Source organism: Xenopus laevis, chromosome 9_10L (assembly GCF_017654675.1).
Source record: "Xenopus laevis strain J_2021 chromosome 9_10L, Xenopus_laevis_v10.1, whole genome shotgun sequence".
Taxonomy (NCBI): domain Eukaryota; kingdom Metazoa; phylum Chordata; class Amphibia; order Anura; family Pipidae; genus Xenopus; species Xenopus laevis.
The window spans coordinates 101,437,836-101,461,342 of NC_054387.1; the positions used below are offsets into that span (position 1 = coordinate 101,437,836).

The 23,507-nt window shown below is 35.8% G+C and overlaps 1 protein-coding gene across 4 annotated transcripts in view; it reads right to left on the reverse strand.

The window, feature by feature from the left end:
* snx29.L (sorting nexin 29 L homeolog) overlaps positions 1-23,507 on the reverse strand; it is a 290,583-nt gene that overhangs the window by 126,379 nt on the left and 140,697 nt on the right. For 3 of the 4 annotated variants that reach the window (XM_018236316.2, XM_041575891.1, XM_018236317.2), the window contains exons 16-18: positions 22,725-22,841; positions 12,666-12,721; positions 9,153-9,234 (exon numbers count right to left, since the gene is read on the reverse strand). In XM_018236316.2, the coding sequence (XP_018091805.1) occupies positions 9,153-9,234; positions 12,666-12,721; positions 22,725-22,841 (255 nt within the window). Of the gene's footprint in view, positions 1-1,340; positions 1,401-9,152; positions 9,235-12,665; positions 12,722-22,724; positions 22,842-23,507 lie in introns of those variants that run through there. The other variant, XM_041575892.1, reaches the window with a different exon arrangement.

Below are 23,507 nucleotides of genomic sequence, written 5' to 3' on the forward strand. Positions count from 1 at the left end.
TTATTAATATTTCTTCAAAGGGTGGCTGCACAATAATGTCCCATTAAAAATCATTTGCTCTGAATGGTGTCTTTGTTCTGTATTTATAAAATGTCTCCAAATAGCGAAATTCAGTGAAGAAAGAGAGCTCCCTCTGCATATGTTGATCTTGTAGACCGATTGATTTCTAGGCTAACTATTCAAACATACTAAAGGAGACATGTTTATCTGTTACAGCATTAACAGATAAACATGCTAGATATTGTGGGAAATTATTCTGCACAGCAGCATACAATTTATATTATATAAAGTTATATGGGTATGGGATCCATTATCCGCAAACCCGTTATCCACAAAGTTATGAATTATGGGAAAGTCATATCCCATAGACTATATTCCAAACAAAAAATTCAAATTTTTTAAAAAGTATTTCCTTTTTTTGCTGTAGTAACAAAACAAATTATGGAAATTGGGGACCCACATTATGGAATACCCCAGGTCCTGAGCATTCTGCATAACAGGTCCCATACCTGTACAACAAATAAATACAATGAATACATACAAATACAAGCCCATAGAAAAGGTGGCACTGTTTATGAAGTGGGATGTTTAAAGGCAATACAGGTATGGGACCTGTTATCCTGAATGCTCAGGACCTGGGGGGTTCCGGATAATGGATCTTTCCATAATTTTTATCTTCATATCTTAAGTCTACTAGAAAATCATGTAAACATTAAATAAAGCCAATAGGTGGGTTTTGCTTCCAATAAGGATTAATTATAACTTAGTTAGGATCAAGTACAAGGTACTGTTCTATTATTACAGAGAAACAGGAAATCATATTTATATATGTGGATAATTTGGATAAAATGGAGTCTATGGGAGACAACATTTACGTAATTCAGAGCTTTCTGGATAACGGGTTTCTGGATAACGGATCCCATACCTGTATAAGTGACCAGTGACAGAAAGTAACAACCCACTTGGTTATTTAATACAGGTATGAGACCTGCTATCTAGAATGCTTGGGACCTTGGCTCTCCATACCTTAAATCTCCTAAAAACAGTAATTAAGCAAAATAGCATTAATTTGCCTACAATAAATATTAATCACTGTATATCTTAGTTGGGATCAAATACAAGGTACTGTTTTATTTATACAGAGAAAACGGAAGTCATTTAAAAAATTGGAACTATGTCATTCCAATGGAGTTCATGGGGTTGGCCTTTCCATAATTCAGAGATTTCTGGATAAATGATCCCATGCCTGGACAGCTAAATTCTGCTTTCTGGATAACATTCTGGATAATGTGTTTGCAAAAAACGGATCCCATACCTGTGTATTATGGAATGATGTGAGCTGGCAATATAGAATTCTATCTGTATGCTTCTGCACTGTACATGAATGGAAGGAAAATATTCTGTGGGCAGAGAAAACAATGAAAGTAAATGCTGCAATACTTCTTCAAATAGTATAAATCCATGCCACTCAGATAAGAAATAATTGTTTTCCATTTACAAACAGCAAGTTTTGGGCTTTTTGCCAGAATATTGTTGGTGCTCTAAATTACTTTCTTTGATGATTCAAGAGGCTTCATTGGGTTTTATCTCCTCTTTAAAACATCATTGTGCTTGTAAAGCTCAATAAGGCTTTCTAGCAGCACTTTACGCCATACAAATGCACATAAATGGCCATTCTTTTACCCATTGTGAGCATCAATAACCTTTCAACAATTAGATGGCAGAGAATCTGTGATACAACAAAAAAACTAAATCTAGTAATAGCTTCATACATAGCATAAGAGGAGATAAATACAGTGTATAGAGCTATTTTCAATTGCATTTTTTTCTAAGAGAAATGTAGAATTTCCCCTGTATTGATTAACTCTCTGTTAAATGTATCAGAAAGGTCCAGGCCCTTACAATTCAAAACCCTTATGTGGCCATCTGATAGGGGTGGGGATGGAGTATGGCCTTCCCAGATCTACATCTGTATTACCTTGCTGTCCAACTGACCCATAAATATCTATGCTCTCAAAAGAGATAACCCCCACTCACTATCATGGCTGACCATACAGATCTGCTGTGGAGGCACTCCTAACTACTAAAACACACTGGGTTCTCTCTTCTCTGATATATCACCTTGCACATAAGCAATTGAAGTTTGAAGCATACCAGCTAGAGTCACCATTGAAGGGCAATCACAAGTTCCCTAAGTTCACCTGCACTCCACCTCTCCTAATATCTGGCTTCAAATGTATATCATCAAAATAGTAATTGTTTGGCAACAAAGTGATACCTTTAGAAAAGCTAAAAGGTATCAGAGACCTTCCTAATACTCTATGGTTAAAGGAGTTGTTTACCTTAGCATTAACTTTTAGTATGTAACTGTTTTTCATTTTGTATTACTTGCGGTTTTTGAGTAATTTTGCTTTTTATTTAATATTTTTATTCAACAGCGTTCCAATTTATAATTTCAGCAAAGGTACAAATTACCCTAGCAACCATGCATGGACTATGAATAGGAGAGGCCTCAAATAGAGAGTTGAGTATTAAATAGGAGCAATACAATAAATCTGTAGCATTTCTTAGATGGGGCCAGTGAAAGCTGGAAAGAGTCAGAAGAAAAAAACAAATAATTAAAAAAATAAATGATGAAGCCCAATGGAAAAGTTGCTTAGAATTGACCATTCTATTACAGAAACAGAAAGGTGTGAACCACCCCTTTAGCTCTTTATAGATTATCTAAAGCTGTGACATCCCATGTTCTGATTCAGAGGTTAAGGATCACTACTTGCTTACTGCCTGAATCATGCATCCTATAGGGCCAGATTTAACCTATGAGATATGTGTGTAGGTATAATCTATATTATCTCATGAAAACGTAATATTTGTCTATGGGGAATTCTGGGATTGAATTAGGGAGATAAGGTTTTCTTATCTTATTTTATCTGGTCTATGTGAAGTAGTATGGGACTGAAAAATATTGAGGGCTGGTTATTCCTGGTACTTGAGAGACTATTTTTATTACTAGCAAAAGCAGTACTAACCATCTTGCTTAGATTGGAGAACTCACACACAGAGCAATATTATTTAACGTGGAGAAAATAACATTTCTGAATGAAGCAGAAGAAAAACTTGAATTTTAAATGCATAAATATATACCATCTAAACCTTTAAATTCTTGGTACAAGTGTGGGATTTGACAAATATTTTGAAGATATGTTTAGACACATATTTATACATCGCCTCAAGTGACATTCTATCCCTGCTAGTATGCAAAAACAGACTGGTATGTAAACACAAATGGGACCAAACAACCTACAAAACCATAGTATAAATAACATGAAATGTTTTTGCTTATTATTATTCTCCATGGAGAACACTGCTCCTTTGGAGAGATACTGTTTGATAACACACAACGCACAAGCCTGTTCTACAAGTCTAATTTACCTTGTCAAAAAGCTTTGTTTAAAAAAAAATAAAACAACTATGAAGACCAAATCACATCCCAACATTGTAACTTTGCCCCAAGAAATAATATAGAACAGGCAAATGAAGAACTGACTGTGTCAGAATGATATCAGAACCTTCAGGCAGTCTGTCAAATATTCTTGATCCTGTGAGAGAGAGAAATTGCAGGAAGCCCCAGTGACACCATACGAGAAAGGGAATTATATGTTGAGTCTAGGAAATATCTAGACAAACCCATACAAGCTGAATAATGCAGCATCTGAATGTATCTTCTGCAAAAAGATAATTTTTCTTGTTTACAATTGCCGAGTGTTACTATTATACACATATATAATAAATTTGTATTTTTTTTTACCAGACATCAGATTAATACATGAAAGTAATACATATTTAATATGATTTTGTTTGAGGTATATAGGACAGATTTATAGAATATAGAATATTATTTCATTCAGGGCAGCACTCCGCTTTGAAATCATCCCCGGGTGCATGGTAAGGAGTTCCATGTATGTTGAAAGAAGACCAGCAACACCGGTATTTTTAGTAGTTAAAATAAATGTATTATAAAGTGCATATGTCGCCGGCGTGACGTTTCTCAAGGCAACCATGTCCATAATCCAATTACATACATATACCTTATGTGTACCAATCAGGAAAGAGTGACATAATTGATGAATAATAACACATTAAAGTGAGATCTTTTGCCAAGTAGTCTATTTAAAAATAAATATCATATCTCAAATGTAATAAAATGATAGTGTGCCAATCAAATTACATCTAGTGACAACTATGAATACTCATTAAGTGTTAATAAAATGAATACAATAGTGCTCTAAATACTACATTTGTGTCATCTATTCGGGATAAGTATACACAGTTAAAATCTATATTTTATTGTTACTGGTTTGTTAAAAACAAGTCCACAGACTCTCTACTGCTATATTATATCTTAGTAAGTATATTAAAGGGGATATGTATCTAACAAATTTTCATCTTGTTCCTTCCCCGAACCTCAAATTTCGAAAAGTAATTAGCAATAGTGTTGACTAGGACTCCTATCTACAGAAAGCAGTTCAGTGATAGTGAACTCTTAAGGCCCCTAGGGGTAACGCAATTGAGTTCATAAGTCCAAAATGTGCAGCCGAACTCACGTCGGCTGCACATGTACTTTATAATACATTTATTTTAACTACTAAAAATACAGAGAGAGAGAGAGAGAGAGAGAGAGAGAGAGAGAGAGATTTGATCTGTTTGGGAGCATACAACTGGTAGTCCATCAGGATTGCTCAATATGCCAGTTTAACTGAATCAATCGAAATAGACATTTATCAATAGCTGAGTTATCCATGGAATTCATATTTCAGACCCTGAAAAAAACGACTGTCTTAAAATACCGGTATGGAATCCATTATCTGGAAACCCATTATGCAGATAGCTTCAAATTACGGAAGGGTTATAGACTCCATTTTATCCAAACAATCCCAGTTTTTAATAAAACAGTACCTTGTACTTGATCCAAGCTCAGATACAATTAATCCTTATTGGAAGCAAAACCCCCTATTGGGTTTATTTAATGTTTACATGATTTTCTATGCAGACTTAAGGTATGAAGATCCAATTTACAGAAAGATCCATTACCCAGAAAGCCCCAGGTCCCAAGCATTCTTTATAACAGGTCCCATACCTGCACTAAATCTAAGAGGCAATATTTTATGTTGATCCATGACATGGAATTAAAGTACAGGCCTGCCTTCCGGATTCATTCTATTTTGATAAGAAATCATAGTTTGTACACATATGCAATCTGGAAACCCATTATCCAGAAAGCTCCGAATTACGGAAAGTCTCCAATAGACTCCATTTTATTTAAATAATCAAAATTTTTACAAATGATATTCTTTTTCTCTATGATAATAAAACATTACCCTGTATTTGATCAAAACTAAGATATACTGTAACTAATCCATATTGGAAGCAAAACAGCCTATTGGCTTTAATTAATATTTAAATTGTTTTCTAGTTGGAGTAAGGTATGAAGATCCAATTATGGAAAGATCCGTTATCCGGAAAACCCCTGGTCCCTAGCATTCTGGATAACAGGTCCCATACATATAGCAAATCGAAACTTCGTTATGGACTGGCTTATCCTGATTGATCTTTATTAATAATGATACACAGCATTGCCCAAAAGTGTCACCTTCTTAATGCAAGAACAATAAAAATATAATTAAGAATGGGGAGCATCAAAAAAGCAACACAATGGAAATCTGAACAATGTGCCAGATTCAGAGTTCATTCTTGTACCATGATAAGTGTCTCTTACAATGTCCAAATGGAAAGAGGGTTGCTGCATTTTTTAATCCTATACATTTTATAAGCATACATTTTATCTTTAAGTCTGCTCCATCTGTACATGTTGCTTCACAAAGGTAAATATGAACCTAACATAAAGAAAATTCCAATGAAACATTGGCATGTGAAATTTAAATGTTAACAGGGAAATCAAAAAAGAATAAGTGTATCTAGTATGCCTGGGCTGGTAACTGTGATCAACTTGACAGCTCATTACCATCCTTGTACAAGATATTCCCATGTAATGTATTGTATTAGTAACAAACATCTGTTCTGAAGTTATTCCAAAAACAAGAGTTCTCCCTAGTACATAAGCACCAGAGTATGATCTGCAACTCTAGAAATTGTTAAGAAAGATAAAAGTCTCTGAAAACTGAAAATCTGAATTTTTTCAAGAAAAACTAACTTACATAAATATATATTAGTAAAGTGACTTTACATGGGCCAATAATATATTTTGGATGGCCCTTTCAGTCTGAGATGGTAGCATATTGGCCCATTTGTAGGGGCAAATTATCTGCCCTGTTATCAGCCAGATTTACATTCTCTAAGCAAAGACCACATAAAACTGCTTACGTAATATTCATCCATACATGCTCCTGCATAGGCTTCAATTGTTGCCCAATCAGAAGAACCTGATTTAGCCCACCCCACGAGTGGCCAAATCAAGAAGAGATCTGATCTTTTGGTGACATCATGAAACATATATTTTCATATATGGCCAGTTTCCATGTGTGTTAAAACATTACAGAATGATACACTTGTAGTATAATTCATGTTCTACCAAAGATCTTACTTCTTTACTGGATAATCAATGGGGAAATGTTTATATGCAATGAAAATCTATTATACAAAGTAAATCTTTGGAAACAGTAGATACATGTAACAAACATTTAGGGGGGGGTGGCTCAAGATTCTGTTCTCCAAAAAACTCTACTGCACAGCACACTTGCATAAAACTCTATTGACCAGGGAGATAGGCAAGAATGTCTAGTCTTTTTAGATTGATGTGCCCTGGTATAGAAAAGTATATGTTCATGGCAAAATGAGTCAAGATGAGTCAAGATATATGTAAATGCCACTGACATTTGTGACCTAGGGAAAATGTGGACAGAAAAGAAGTTCTTTAGAACAATTAACTCCTTGCAACGAAATACTTGAATACTTCTTAGAGTAAGGAAAGCTGAACTGGAAAGCTGTGTTTGTGCAAATGCAGCAGCATTAATGTTGAGATTGTATTTCTTTGGTTAATATGCCCTATGGCTTTGAAAAGTTGTTATATTTCTGCAAGCACATACCAGTTGCGTACTAGATGATTTATCCAAGGGATAAAGAAAAAACATCCAAGTAATTTAGCCATTTAAGGATTAACTTTATACTTCACAGGTTTATCAGTAATGCCCCCTTTCCATAAATGAGACATGATCACTTCATTTGTTTTGAAGAATGCACCAAACACATTAAATATTATGAGAGGTCTGATGTTTATGGATGTAATGCCCATGTAAGGAGAGATAAGCCCAGAAAAATAAGTATTTCATCTTAAATATGTCTTATCATCACAAAACACAACTCACTGCTGGATGCCATTCAGTGGTTAAATCCCACGGTCTAATGGCCAAGTAAATAGGTTGCTGAAGACCAACAGCAACAAGAACATACATGGAGGTATACAAAATGAGCACAGCTTCCTTCCAGGTTTCTTAAGCTGTTCTACCAGTGGGGATTTTTTTTTCTTCTTGCAAATAAGTTTTCACAGGAATAAATCAAGCAACTACATTTACAGCTGCTTCACAAGATGCAGTCGGTGCAGAAAAAGAAAATGAATCAGAGCGGGCTATAAATATAAATAATAAATTAAATAAAATAAAAGAAGGATGTTTACAACATCTCTTAAAGTGAGGATTGAAACAGCTTAAGCCACGCTCATTTTATTCACGTTTACTCAACAGGAACGTGTGGGTAACAATTGCTCAGGAGCAAAATAGGAATGGTAAGGAAAATAATGAAAACATGCAAAATAAAGACAGGTGATGCGATATGTGAGTGACAGATCACATAACAAGAAAGAGAAAGCAAGGTTTTCAGTGAAAGGTGAACACAGGCACACACAAGAAGAGGAAAGAAAATCGAAACGATTTATACAAATAAAGGCTTCCATGAAAATCTGTATTTTGTGCTAGTATGCCGTTATATAGTTCCCTGGATCAAAATAAGACAATAGTATATATATATATATATATATATATATGGAGGGGTGGAGGTTTTTGAAATTTGCGCCAACTACTATGTATTTAAGGGTGGATTTTACTGTGTTTTGTAACTTTGAGAAAGGCTGGGAAACAGCCAAAACGTTAGTGCTCTATATTCTCTATATTCATAAAACCTGAGAGTGTGCCTTGTTCATGGGAATATCGAGTGAGCAGTTGGTGGCGTGCACCCAGGCAGTGTCGAGTATCTAAACGCAAGTGCTGATATTTTATGGATTATATACAGTATATTCATTCATATACAGACCTATGAAAACATTCACATATATAGTACTTTAAAAACTCATTAAACATGAGTAGTACTGGATAGTGTACTTGTCAAGATGTCACCCAAGCCAATTGGTGTCAACCGCAATTCTATGTATACTGTATATCAAAAACCAGCTCTGGGACTGGTGTATATTAATGTGGACTATCCCTAGTCCATATTCCGGAATGCACACAGGGTACTACAAGTAGACGTACACCCTGCTTTATCAATGTATACAGCAGTCACCACATGCTACAATCAACAATACATGCTAATGGCTATTCTTTGCAAAACATGACAACGGATCTAATTGTTTTTAAAGTAATCTGTAAATGGTTGGTATTTTCTAATGATTTTATTAATGAGATGTAGAGGTATGTTACCTGGTGACAGTATAAAGGAATGCAGTACTTACCTGTGGTTCAAAGACTAGTATAGACTGTAACTAAACTCATATACTATAGGACTTTGATTTTTCATTCTTTTTTCCTTGTTATGTTATTCTCCCCATAAGAGAACGGTCACTTTTGTGTTGATGGGTAAGGATCATTTACCAAATGTATGAGTGCATTACAATTATTACTTATTACTAAGTCACCCAAGCAGTCTTAAAAGAATTTTGATAAAAATATAATATAATGTATGGAGCTTGTCTGTTTTGTATTGAAACCAAAAAAAATATTCAGTCTCTTTTCCCATAATCCATCATCGCAAAAGGAAGTCCTCACAGATCTACCATAAGTGCTGCTCGGCTGTGAGAATGGGATTTGATATACAAACCTGCATACGCAGCACAGAGAAATCTTCCATGCTCTTCAAGGTCTTACCTGATAAACATGAAAGGCATTGGCAGATTTACCCCGGAGAAAAACTGAGGGTATCCATACATTTATAAGGGCACGGTGCGATCTGTTAAAAAAGAGAAAAAGGGACACTTACAGTTGAAAGGAGAGCTCAACCCGATTCCATGTTGTCAACATGACATTGATTTAAAAACAAATGTGTGAATATCCTATCCAGATATGCTTTGGTTCAATGCATAAATTGCAGCCCTTCTGAATCAGTAGTGAAACACCTCTCCTAATGTAAAGTACTTTTCTCAACAAAATATAAATAGAATACGGTATTAAATAACCAGACAACACCCTCCAAGGTGAGCAAGATATGCTGAGGAGTGTGGGAGCAATAGAGTAGGATAAAGGCATGGGTTTCTTAGCTGATGGCACTTGAGTAAGATTTCTAATGCTTTGCTGTTTTCCCAAAAGGCTGTCCTTGTTAAAATCTTACAGACAGACGTTCTGCAGCTTAATGTTTAATTCTGCGCTCTTTCTACCTCACATGATCAACATACTTATAAGAAAAGGCTTCAGATATGAAAAGTGATGCTTAGAAAGGCAGCTGAGCTCAAAATTGCTTTGTAAAAAAAAGCAGACAGATAGATGGTTAAACAGAGAGATTTACAAACAGTTCTGTATGGGGTTGGCAGTGTTCCTTTGCACCAGTCCCTTCCTGCCCATAGACTGTAGTCTAATAGTTTTCCCCATGGTCACATGCAGCAATATTGTATACAGTATGTTCTCTCTAAATTTTTATAACATATAAGGAGGACGCTCTGGAATTCTAGGAATTCAGAGAAAAAAACAATATATAAATAATATGGCGCAAATGCACTGCTGTTCGAAGCCCAATACAGGAGAAAGTTATATGCTTTTTATAAGCAAAAAGTGCAATAACAGCAACTACAACAATATTAAATCCCCTTTAGAACAAAAATTTAAATTGAGAATAACAAAGCAGACACTTTGGGCAAATAAGAAAACATTTTGGAACTATGACCTTATCAAAGGCATTCTAATTCTGCCAGAGCTTTATTTAAAGAGAACTTAAACTATAAAAAAACAAAATCCAAAATGGTCACCCCCCCATGTGCACAAAGGCCTAAAGCATTAATGTAACAGTAATTATGAAACTTTAGGCTGCTGCATTAAGTTCAACATACACAATTCCGCATTTCTACCCGTCTTTTATGTTAGCGTTTATTTCTCCTTTAAATCCCTTACACATTACAAGCCGCATTTCAGTTGACATTGCATCAACTTTTATGACTGGCTGGGGGTGAAATCAAAAAACACAGGTGGGTATAGCACTGCATCATCACTTTGGCTTTAGGGGTCAGCTATTGACATAAATTTAACTGAAGGCACATACACAAACTCTGTTACCATGGTGATGTTATCATTATGCTCACAAATACAGAGTATTGCCCCGTATGTTTTATATTGTCAAAAAGACGCATTGATAATATGTCACCGTAGTATCAGAGAAACGTTTGTGTAGTTACCTGAATTTAATGCATCTGCATTTAATTTTACACCCCCAACAGTCACAAAAAGTTAGCACATTGTCAAAGGAAATCCTGCAGTGTGACATCACAAAAAATTATGAGCAAACTTTGCTGGTACCTAGTAAGGGATTTATATAAAGCTCTGGCAGAAATACATCCAAATCCCCTTGATAAAAGACAGCTCTGAAACGTTGAAGAAATATTGAAGAGGAAGAAAATAGTTTTGAACTTTTGAAAATGTTGCATTGTTTCTAGAAAATGTAAAATTTTTCATTTAAAATGCCTTTCACTGAAAACAAAATGTATTAATGGGTTTTTATGTCATGCAACATATAAAGGATGGCAGCCATTACGGTGCAGATACACAAACACAATGCAAGGATTTTAGGCTTATAAAGAGACAATTTGGCAAGTAATTACTGATAACTATACAAATACATTGAATGAAAGAAAAGCACTGAAGAAAACAATGAAAAAATAGAAGTATATAAACTATCACTATTAGGAGAACAATTTCGGACAAAATGTAAAACATTCTTCAGATGGTATTTACACTGGGTGAAATGAATTTTATACACATTTAAAGAACAGCAAATTTGGTAATTAAATCAATAGCAAAAGTGCTAAATAGAATAGAAAGAAGTGTGTGAATAAGGGACTAAAATCAATTCCGTTAGCCAATCCAGGGTGAAGGGCAAAGGCTCTGACAAACATGTACAAGAACAAATGTTATCCTGACCTCTGCATATAGTCTAGAATATGATCAAAGGCACTGGAGTTTTACAAAGGGAAAAGACAGGAAACTGTAGATTAAATTGATGTCAGGTCTTCCTACAACCACTAGAAATTGAAATGTATCAAAGTTCAATCCATGTACACCACCAACTTTTAACCTGCATTCCACAAGCATTTTCAGCAAAATATAACTATATGGCCTGAATGGCCTGAATACACTGAGCTCATTGAAATCACTAATTTGTATTAAGTGGCTGCAAGGTTGGCCGCTGCCCTTGTGGGACCCAACGACCCAGACCCGTACCTTGTTTGATGCAGATTACTAAATCCCAGATACGTATGAAAGAGACCCACTGGTAATAAAAGCAGTAGCAAGAATTGATTTATTAGGCCTAACACGTTTTGTGCCTAATGGACATAGGCTGGTGGTCCCACCCATGTACAGACATTTTATTGGGGTGATGACCAATCAATAAGGACATCAGAAACTAAAATCATTACTTTAACCTTACATTTAGAAAAACTGAATCATTTCTCTTTAATGTTACAGGAATGTTATTTAAAAGAAACAACTGATAAAAAAGTAAAATTAACAGTAGAGGTTGTTTCGTTTCCCACCTCACTATCTAAGGCAGGGATCCCCAACCATTTTCCACCCGTGAGCAACATTCAGATGTAAAAAGAGTTGGGGAGCAACACAAGCATGAAAATTTTTCCTAGTTAGTGCCAAATAAGGGTTGTGATTGACTATTGGTAGCCCCTATGTGGACTGGCAGCCTACAGGGGCCTCTATTTGGTAGGACACTTGGTTTTTATGCAACCAAAATTTGCCTCCAAGCCTGGAATTCAAAAATAAGCACCTGCTCTGAGGCCACTGAGAGCAACATCCAAGGGGTTGGGGAGCAACATGTTGCTCACGAGCTACTGGTTGGGGATCACTGATCTAAGGTAAGCCATTAACACTTCTTCTCACGGGTGAAGCAGAGAGAATATTTTTCTAGAAATAAAGCAGCATGATTATTTTTCATTAAACTGTTCTAAAACATTAGAGAATCCTATTCACTGCATACATTGAATTCAGTCAGTTTAGCCTACCCATAACAAAGTCATTTTCTGGTCAGAACAATGACATGAGATATGATGAGCTGTAGATATACTGGCAGCACATGTTGGATGTTTCATTTATGAGTTAGAATCCCACGGCGCCCAAAGAAAAACCTACGGCTTGCAAAGCCTCTATGGTTAAACACTGATAACTTACGTTTCAAAATCTGACAAACTCTGGTCTTCAGACGTCTGACTCAAGTCTCCAGGGACCTGCCGTAATGAGAAGAAATCAATTTCATTACGCTTCATGTAACGGAAGAACTATATATGCATTTTAATACGCAACGGTGTTTTAAGTGTATAGCAAAAGAAAAGGAACACGTTGTAGCCAAGTGAACAGTGTGCATTGTAGCGGGGAGGCTTGCTAGCTTGCTAACTGGCAGATACGGCAGCTACAAATTTCATTGTTAGAGCCGCTTCTTTACAAAAAATGGAGAATAGTTGGAATGCTTCCAAGGTTCAAATAGTATACAATGAATATATACATTTATATATGTATATGTGTATATATATATATATATATATATATAAAACCTATTATCCAGAATGCTTGGGACTTAGGCATTCCGATGATCTTTCCGTAATTTGGATCTTCATACCTTAAGTCTACAAGAAAATCATTTAAACATTAAATAAACCCAATAGGCTGGTTCTGCGTTCAATAAGGATTAGTATATCTTAGTATGTATAGTATAGTACAAGGTACAGTTTTATTATAATAGAGAAAAAATCATTTTGAAAAATTTGGATTATTCAGATAAAATGGAGTCTAACGGAGACAGTGATTCTGTATTTGGAGCATTCTGGATAACGGGTTTCTGGATAATGGATCCCATACCTGTTATATTAATTTTTTTATCACTGAGATATGCATCTCTGTATTTTTGCATCGGCCTGATCCTGGAAACTGTTGTACAGTAAGCATAGTTTTTCACAGCTCAGCAACCTGCGTTCAGAATACAGTATCTCTGAGTGCACTTGTCTTTATGAAACATTTATTTCCCTGGCAGAATTTGATATGAGAACATATGAAAATAAAAATCAGTAAATTCTACATCGTCACTTACTACAGTACATTTATTTAGTTGGCAGCTCTATTTACAGCCGTTCTGTATTATACAGTATACACCAAGTTAAAGGTAAGACAGAGATCACACAAGAATGTTGTTCCCCAGACTGCCTTTCAGTCAGCAGAGTGATACACTGACACCTGAACAAGTAATGACTATTCCCAAGCTCTTTATATATTCAACATCTTCATCAGTGTTCAGTCCCCATAAGGTGCACTCCAAAAATGCTATTCTGATTAATATTTTTTGTAACACACCAGGAGCAACCAGGTATGTTAGAATCTACCAGATCTGCCTGTGTGTTTTTAAAACCAGCAGCATCATATGAAACTATGTATTGTAGATAAATAATACAGGTATGGGATTTGTTATCCAGAACTCTCAGGTCCTGGAGGTTTCAGGATAATGGATCTTTCAGTAATTTGGATCTTCATACCTTAAGTCTACTAGAAAATCATATAAATATTAAACATACCCAATAAACTGGTTTGGCTTCCAATAAGGATCAATTATATCTTAGATCACGAACAAGGCACTGTTTTATTATTACAGAGAATGGGGAAATCATTTTTAAAAATTTGGATTATTTGGATAAAATGGCATGTATGGGAGACAGTCTTTCTGCAATTTGGAGCTTTCTGGATAACGGGTTTCTGGATAACATATCCCATACCTGTACACAGTTTCATGAAAAGAGTCCTAGCTTTTTGTGTTAAATGTGTTGCTGGCATCACATTCTAAATGAGAATATATTTTTCAGCAAACAAAATTATTTCAGTTTTAACATGAAGGGGCAGATTTATCAAAATCTGTGTTCATCAAAAAAAAAAAAATGTGGACGAGGGGACGCAGACAAGACTTGTGTGACTTTTTTTCTCTAATGCTTGCTTACTTAAAAGAAACGCAACAAAAAATTCCCCGGTTTCTTGGTAAAGAAAGGTTGCGTACCAGTGAGAATGTCATTGTCAATGAGGCTGAAAATCTCGAATGTTTAAATAAACTGGGAAAATAAATAAATAAAATTGTCAGAGAACATTCCCATTGACTTCTATACAACCTCGCCAGCTTTTACTTGGCGAGTTTTTTCTGGCGACTTTTCGTGGTTTTATTCTTTAAGAAATTTTGACCATATTAAGAATATTCTGTAGTATATTTGTACTCATGTTTTTTCACCGAATTTTTTCTCGAATCGTGAAAAAATGAAAATGCAATTTTTGATAAATTGGCCCCCTCATATGGCATCTTTGTACTATTTCAATTAGGGTTGAAACGATTAGCAAATAATCCCATTCTCTTTTTATTTATATTTTACGCAGTATCCCAACTTTTGTTTTAACTGTAAGGGATTTGTATGTAACAAACTGTCGAATTTCAGGCACTGTCATTCTATGGCTACTAAAGCAAATACAGTACTGTCTTGCATAAAAAGGGCATTAACTCAAGGGATAAAAACATAATTTTGCCTCTTTATAGGTCCCTGGTAAGGCAGAGCTGGAGCGAGCGCAGAGACGTACAACTAAATTGGTAATAGAGATGGAGGATTAAAATTTTTTTTTTTCCAATTTACTCTGGAAAAAAAGTGCTTGCGAGGGGACATGATTACACTTTACAAATACATTAGAGGCATTATAGACAGATAGCGGGAAGACCTTTTATCCAATAAAAAGAATCACAGCACCAGAAGCCACCTCTTTTGTCCTAGAGGAACAGAACACAAGCAGTGTAGGTGGTTCTTCACTTATTCTACTAATGCCTTTGTGGCTTGGATGATTCCTTGGACAAACATAATTCAAAGGCTATTGTGATACTATAACATACAATTAGCATAGATATTGGTATATATCGTTTTTATATATGAATGTATGGAGGTGCTGGTATGAGTGCGTGTATACATGTGCACTGGGGTTCATTTAGATGAGTTAAAATTGATGGTCTTTTTTTCAGCCCAACTTAACAACGTAAATATATGTGTAGGGATGTGAAAATCTTAGACACCCTTACACATTACAGACAGACACAAACCTAGTTATATGGACGCCTAAACGGTCCTTATGGGGAACGTGTGCTTATGTAACCCCTGTAGTTCACACAGTGTACACCAGATGGCACTGTGCCAGAGTATAAAAGGATTAGGAACCATGAGGTCTGGGTCCATTGCTTTAGCCCAACCAAGCAGGCTGGAAGGGAATGGGTAGTGTTGACCCTAGGCCCTAGTAATTAGAAAGCTATACTCAATTATAGATCACTCTAGGAGTGATAGAGAGGTTATTTAGTTGAGCAGCTCAAGGCTCCACCAAGGAGATTAGAGGGATTAAGATCCCAGGGTATTACAGACCCAGAGTAAGGAACCAATTGTTGAGATAGGGATGTCAGGAGTTCCCCTGGTCTGCCACTGGAAGATATCCTGAAAACCGGGCAATACCCATCACATGCTGTCAACATACTCTCTGCTGTATATTCCCTAGCCTGTGGGGATTCAGCCTATACGTGCTGTGAGTATATGCTTCCTTTATGCTGCTGTGTATGTTCTATGCTCCATTGTGGATCAACGTGCTGAATGATCTATGTGCTATTGTTCAATAAATACAGTTCTATGTTCAACCATTAAAGAACTACTGGCGCCCATCATTGTGCTATTGCACAGTTACAGTTACACTATACCCTCGAGGGCTTGCCCCTGAGAAAGAGAGCTCATCTGTGGTCTCAGCCCACAAAGGAAAGTAGCTATAACTGCTAAATACAAAGCAGTTTACTATAGCACTACATATGTAACCAACGCATAATATCTGAAATATATTCAGATGCAGAGACGATGCAAAAAGACCTCATCAAATGAACTGAAATACACTCAGACCAGGGTTTAGGTGAAAGATCTGCAGGACATGCCCATATGTAACAAATTACAAACTGCACTCAAGCCTTTCTCTAGCAAAGAATTAGGGAAGTTAAAGCCATAAATCATGTCAGTTACATTAGCCTACAGGTAAGTGGAAAGAAAGCTGCACAGTGGCCTATGTATTAAGAACCCTCATTTTTTTATATTGCTTCTGGTTTAAAATATTTCATTAGTGCACTGGTTGGGGTACCCAGCGAGTCATTACTAGAAAATAAAGCCTAGTATTTGAGCAGTAAGAAAGTCGACAGTTTTTAATCAAACTGTACAATGTTTCACATTGCTAGAGCTATTGTTAATTTTTAAAAAAACATGCTATTTCCCCTTCTTTATAGAAAGTGATTGGTACGACTACATCTATTTAATCGACTTGTAACTGATGAACTACAGACCTCATTCACAGAGATAAAGGCAAGCACAAAGGATATTCTACCTCTGCCTTTCACAAAACACTAAATATTTTCTTATAGAAGAAATAGGTTTGATCTTTATTGAACGAACATTGTGTTTTAGGATAGTCGGTAAATCCCACTAACTGGCGATGGGTTGTCAGTTCAAGTGGCCCTGCAGTGCTATGAATGTATACCTGGAATCCCCTGCTGTGCTTGTCAGTCTATTACTGGATTCATGTTAAACTGGAAAATAATTGTTTTATTGGGAAAAATAATTCTGCATGTTTATTAACTGAATGAGTCATGTTTACCCTAGCTCCAATTCTAACTAACAATACCATGAACTGCATTTAGACCTCCTAGATATTGCTGTGTTTCCTTTGTAGATTTAGATCACAGACACTGTGATCTAATGCACGTATTATTTATAATTGGAGCTACAGGCACTCCTCCGGGGAACTCCACTACATCATAAGGAAAAGGGTATTAAAAGGCCACTATATTTGAAAGCTAAATTAAGCTTGTAATACATCCCTTACTTGTATAATGTACAAGACTATAAGATACAATACAGCAGTAAGGTTATCATGCACATATACTTGCATTGCATCAGATGTGTATGTCATGAAACGGACAGCGTTAAGAATAGATTTCATTTTAATGTCAGTGGGCATTGCCTAAGCATCAAAGAACCCTAAATTATTTCCAGAGAACTTATGCTCCCATCTTTCTGTGTTTTCTAATCAAGAAAGCCAGTGTGCCTTTATTTTAACGTGAATACGTTATTGGCCCGTGTGGGGCCATCCCACAGGGTTCCCCAATCGATATCTGGCCATCTTGATCGGACTGGTTAAAAAATCCCGTCTATGAGTGTATGCGGTCCCGCAATCCGACCGCCCATATCGGATCCATTATGATCTGATCATTGGGCCCTAGTACACACGATCGGATCAACCCGATATTGCCCACTTCAATGTGGAGAGATCCACTCATTTGGCATCATCGCCAAACGAGCGGATCTCTACATCTATGCCCACCTTAAGACAGTGATCCCCAACCATTGACTCGTGAGCAACATATTGCTCTTCAACCCCTTGGCTGTTGCTCCAGTGGCCTGAAAGCAGGTGCTTATTTTTGAAATATTGGCTTGGAGGCAAGTTTTGTTGCTTAAAAACATATGTACTGCCAAACTGTGGGCTGTGAGTACACATAAGGGCTACCAAATAGCCAATAACAGACCTTATTTGCTCCCATGAATTTTTGCATGCTTGTGTTACTCTCCAATTCTTTTTACAATTGTATATATTATTATTAACATGTATTTATAGTTGTGGCTCATGGTAAAAAAAGGTAGGGGACCCCTGGCCTAAGACAAGGTACCAAGCATTTTGAGTATGCCTGAATTATGCTGCACAAGTTGATAGTAGTTTGATAGAGCATGCTTTTAACAATGGCACAATCCCATGAAGAAGTGTTTTTCCAGGATTGTGTGTGTGTCGAACAAACACACACACACACTATGTATGCAACACCATAGCACATTTTGAAAACCCTTATTTTCTGTATACATTGTTCAAACACAAAACAGCTTTACTAATTCCTAGATTTACTGCAAAAAAACCCCCAATCATTTTAATTTGAAAGCCTTGTTATTTATCCTAGTAAACAGCATATATCTAATTTCTGTTTACAAAAAAATGTTATGGCCTCTTTCAATGGGAAAACTCTCAACTAAATGCTAAACTCTCCCGGATTATAGTTCTATCTAGGCAGAAGTATGACAGATGATACTCTTGGATATGGCACACGCTACCTATACTGCTTAATGAAAACTGGAGCTGCAAAAAGCAGAACTTGTTTTATGCGTGACCATTTTACTAAGATTTATATGTGTACTGCTGAGAAAACATTCAATTTTCATGACTAAAATGGTTAAATATTCTAATGTAGCAATATGTGTCTACAAAATCTGTATGCAGGCTTTGATAACGATTGCTGTAAAGCAGAGCACATAATGTTCTTTCTGAATTATCCTGAGAATAATATATTACTGCTTCAGTTTGGCAACTTCTTTTTGTACCCTGCCTGTTGGTACGTGAGTGTTTATAGTAGGTACATTCAAATATGGAAAGGTGAGAGCAACATCAAGGGTCATGCAATTTGCAAGTATTTTAAATACAAAATAAGAAAACCGAACCTGGTTAGGGTGAGATGGGCTAAAAGGAGCCAAAAAGCCCTTCACAATCAAGTACATGCAAAGTGAAGCCTTCTGAAATTAGAATGTATTTACTTGTCTCATGCCATACACATAGCACTGCCTAAATACTAAAAATAAGACTTTTAATTCTCCTATAAGGCATCATGGGTGGAGACATGCAAATCACTCCTTTATGTCCCTTTGGCCAACTATGCATCCAGAACCACTGGTTTATATCACAGAGACAGCCTAATGGTTCAGAGCCATATATCCAAACTTAAAAAGTGGGTAAAATAATGATGCCTCAAACAGGCTCTTTACATTGACTGATTACTTAAAGGGGTTGTTCGTCTTTGAGTTAACTTTTAGTATGATGTAGAGACTGATATTCTGAGACAATTTGCAATTGGTTTTCATTTTTTATTATTTATGGTTTTTGAGGTATTTAGCTTTTTATTCAGCAGCTCTCCAGTTTGCAATTTCAACAATCTTGTTGCTACAGTCCAAATTACCATAGCAAACATGCATTGATTTGAATAACAGACTGGAATATAATTAGGGGAGGGTCTGAATAGCAATCTAAGTAATAAAAAGTCACAATAACGATACATTTCTAGCCATACAGAACATTTTTTTTAGATGTGGTCAGTGACCTCCATCTGAAAACTGGAAAGGGTTTCAGAAAAAATAATTAAAAAACTATAAAAAAAATAAATCATGAAGACCAAGTAAAATGTTGCGTAGAACTGGCCATTCTACAACATACTAAAACTTAACGTAAAGGTGATACGCCCCTTTAAGCCAGTTAATTTGCTTGATAATGTGCACTACTGACTCTAGTTCCAATATTAATGCACTCTCCAATAGTATACACCAATGGATAAAGTGTAATAACATTCCATAGCCATCAAAACAAGAAAACCTATGGGCCACAATGGTGAGCATTATAAACATTATAAACATTGCAAAGATCAGGAACAAACCTATAGAAAACAAATAAATGATTATTTTTCTTTTCTGAATCACATTAACCTGAGATGTATTTATGAGCACTTCTCGAACACCTGGGTATATGAGCCATTATGCATACCATACCATTCTAACATTTATACACAAAAAAACACGTTAAATAGGGGTGAAAGGAATCTATTTCAAAAGGATTCCTAATGGAATTTATTATTCTTATCAAGAAAGAACAGATGTGTCCATTAAAAGAGGCAATTAAACAGATGAAAGGTGAATTGCAGAAAGAACAGCTGAATGCGAGCTTTGCCAAATATGATGGTAAACTGGAGAGGGAGAAAAAGGAATTTTCATACTTTTAAAGAAACAAATGGCGTATATAGTGAATAAAGTACCCCCTCTTGTAAAATATAAGGATATTATAAGTTACTGAGGAGTTTAATGACTATTTAAAAACACGAGGCCGAAGGCCGAGTGTTTTTATACAGGTCATGGAACGCCGAGGTAACTCATATTTTGCAACTGGGGGTACTTTATTTATTATAATACACAAATTTCAGTGAGTCATGTGACACAAATGACATCAGAACTCACCGTTTATAACTGATGACATCAGAACTCACCGTTTATAAGGGTATAATTTACAAGATATTCATGGCTTTTGTGTATTATATATATATATATATATATATATATATATATATATATATATATAATAAATATATATTAAATATATTTATAATGTATTTATAATGGGTTGAGTGCAGAGGACTCTTGTATTTGTCTATATATATATATATATACTGTATATCGATATATATATCGTAAGACTATAGCCAGAGGCAATAGCAGGTTTTAGACTAAAAGAAAAGAACTTTCATTTGAAGCAGTGTAGGTGGTTCTTCACAGTGAGGACTGTGAGCAGGGTCAGACCGGGGGGGCCCAGGGCCCACCGGCTGCTGCCCAGGGCCTTCCGGATCCCCTTTTGCGCTGCAGCGCTGTGATGCACTACTAGGTTTACAAGTATGAGATCCGTTACCTGGAAACCAGTTAATCCAGAAATCTCCAAATTATGGAATGGCCATCTCTCATAGTGTTCCAATTTGATCAAACCCTATTGGGTTCAATTCATGTTTAAAATAGTTTTTAGTAGACTTAAGGTGTGAAAATCCATATCATGGAAAGACCCCTTATCCAGAAAACTCCAGGTCCCAATCATTCTGGATAACAGGTCCTATACCCTTATATAGTTTATACATGTGAGTGTATAGATAAGTCTATATAGTGTCTATATGTGTGTGTATGTGTGTCTCTGTCTTAAATATATTGATAATGGGTTGAGTGCAGAGGACTCTTGTGTTTGACTATATGTATTTTGTGGTCACAGCCTCATTGCACCCCCGCCTAATGTTTTTAAAAAAAATAGTGGTGAGCACAACTTTCCCTTGTTTGTTATAGTTTATACAGGAGCAGTGACCAGCTCCATGTTGTAGCTCCCACCCTTCCCAGCTATAGTCAGGTGATCCCACTGGTGTCTAATAAAAGGGCAGCCAAGTTTGGGAGTTTTACTTTGAAAGCAGCTAGTAAGTTGCAGGTAAAATTTAGTCCCTTTGTAAAATGTATAATGAAGCAATAGAATTCTTAATGAATCAGATGAAAATTAAGCGTAGGACTGGCCAGATATGGGATGACTTTGACGTAGTTGGCCAGCTTAAATATATTGCAATATATGGACAAACAATCCCTGTTTTGTTTAAAGGGTAAGGCATTTTTCAGTAGCAGTATGCACATAATGTCTGTCTTAAATATATTTATAATGGGTTGAGTGCAGAGGACTCTTGTATTTGTCTATATATGCAATAGGAAGCAAAACCAAAAACAGGAAATTCCCTCTGCATCAATCCCAGAAGGCATTTCACCTTAAGTGAAATCTATATAAATTTCTGCTGTTTTTAATTTGGAAGAATAAATGTGAATGTTTTTAGACAAATGGATTTGGACCGATTTAGTCATATTCGCTTTAAACATTAATTAAACTCAATAGGATTGGTTTGCCTCCAATAAGGATTAATTATATCTTAGTTGGGATCAAGTACAAGTTATTGTTTTAGTATTACTAAGATTTTTTTTTTTAAATTGGAATTATTTGTTTAAAATGGAGTCTGGATAACAGGTTTCTGGATAACAGATGCCATGCCTGTACAGTTATTACTCATTCAAACTTTTTCCTGCTTTTTAAGTTCTAGCCCTGATGCTTCATACACACACGTACACACACACAAATATATAAACATATACAATATGTGCCAAAATGTAAAACCAATGAATAGAGCATGATGTATACTGCATAATCAATGTTCATTCATATACTGCAAAGGACATCTTATTCAGAGGCCATCTCTTAAAATAGTTCCATCAATAGGACAAAAAATGTTGGTCTAAGCAATGTATGCTGATAATTACATAGAATACAGTGTATCATATTCAAGCGATATATATATATATATATATGCACATTATTTGGTGTGCATGTGTGGGTGCTTGTTTGGAGGGTGATGTACAGTATACACGCACAGCTTCTATATTTGATAAGATACAGAATTGCCTGCTGCTGATCAATCTGTTAACATATTAATGGTGATGGATCTGTTTGTCTGGAAATATTATGTAACCTTTAATTTATATGAGCCATACTTACAGGTCCTCTTAGATCAATCAATTCTTGTCTCATTTGTGACACAAGCACTTCTTTTGCCATTAGTGTTCGATGAAGCCTCTCATTAAATTCTATGAGCTCTCCGTGCATTTCAGCCACCTGAAAGTAAACACAATAATACAAAAAAAAAGCAATTATTTCATAAGCAACATTTGACAGCTTGGTGAGAAAAGTTAGAACTAAAAAAGAGCCAATATTAACAATTAACAGCATTTTCCATCGTTGCTTAACTGGAAAATGGCTGACCCTACATTTGTCATTTATTGTACAGAACTGCACAGTATCTCTCAATGATAACACAAAAAGCTCAATGGCTCACAAGTAGCAGCAGATCCTTCATGGCCCTTTTTCATCTCACCATCAATTTCAGAAATAGCCAGCAATTGGATTGGAGTAACTAGTGCCGAAATGGTCTGAAAAGTTAGTGCCCTATTATCACACAATATTGTTCTGAATTTCAACTTAAAAGGTTTTTAATGAATTTGTCATCTCTGCCTGCACTTTCAGGAAAATCAATTTCTTATTATCAGCCAGGGCTGGTATTTTGCAGTGTTGCAGTCCATGCTTACCTATGATGCTCATACAGTTTGTTTTCTATCTAGACCTTGGATTGATTTTGTTACTCATTTTTTTTTCTCATTCTCATCTCTCCTTCACTTCTCCTATTCATTTATAGTGTGATGACGGGCTGGACCAAAAAGCAATTTGATTGCCAATCACTTCGAAATGACCTCTTCAAATACAGATAAAAATACACATAGAAAC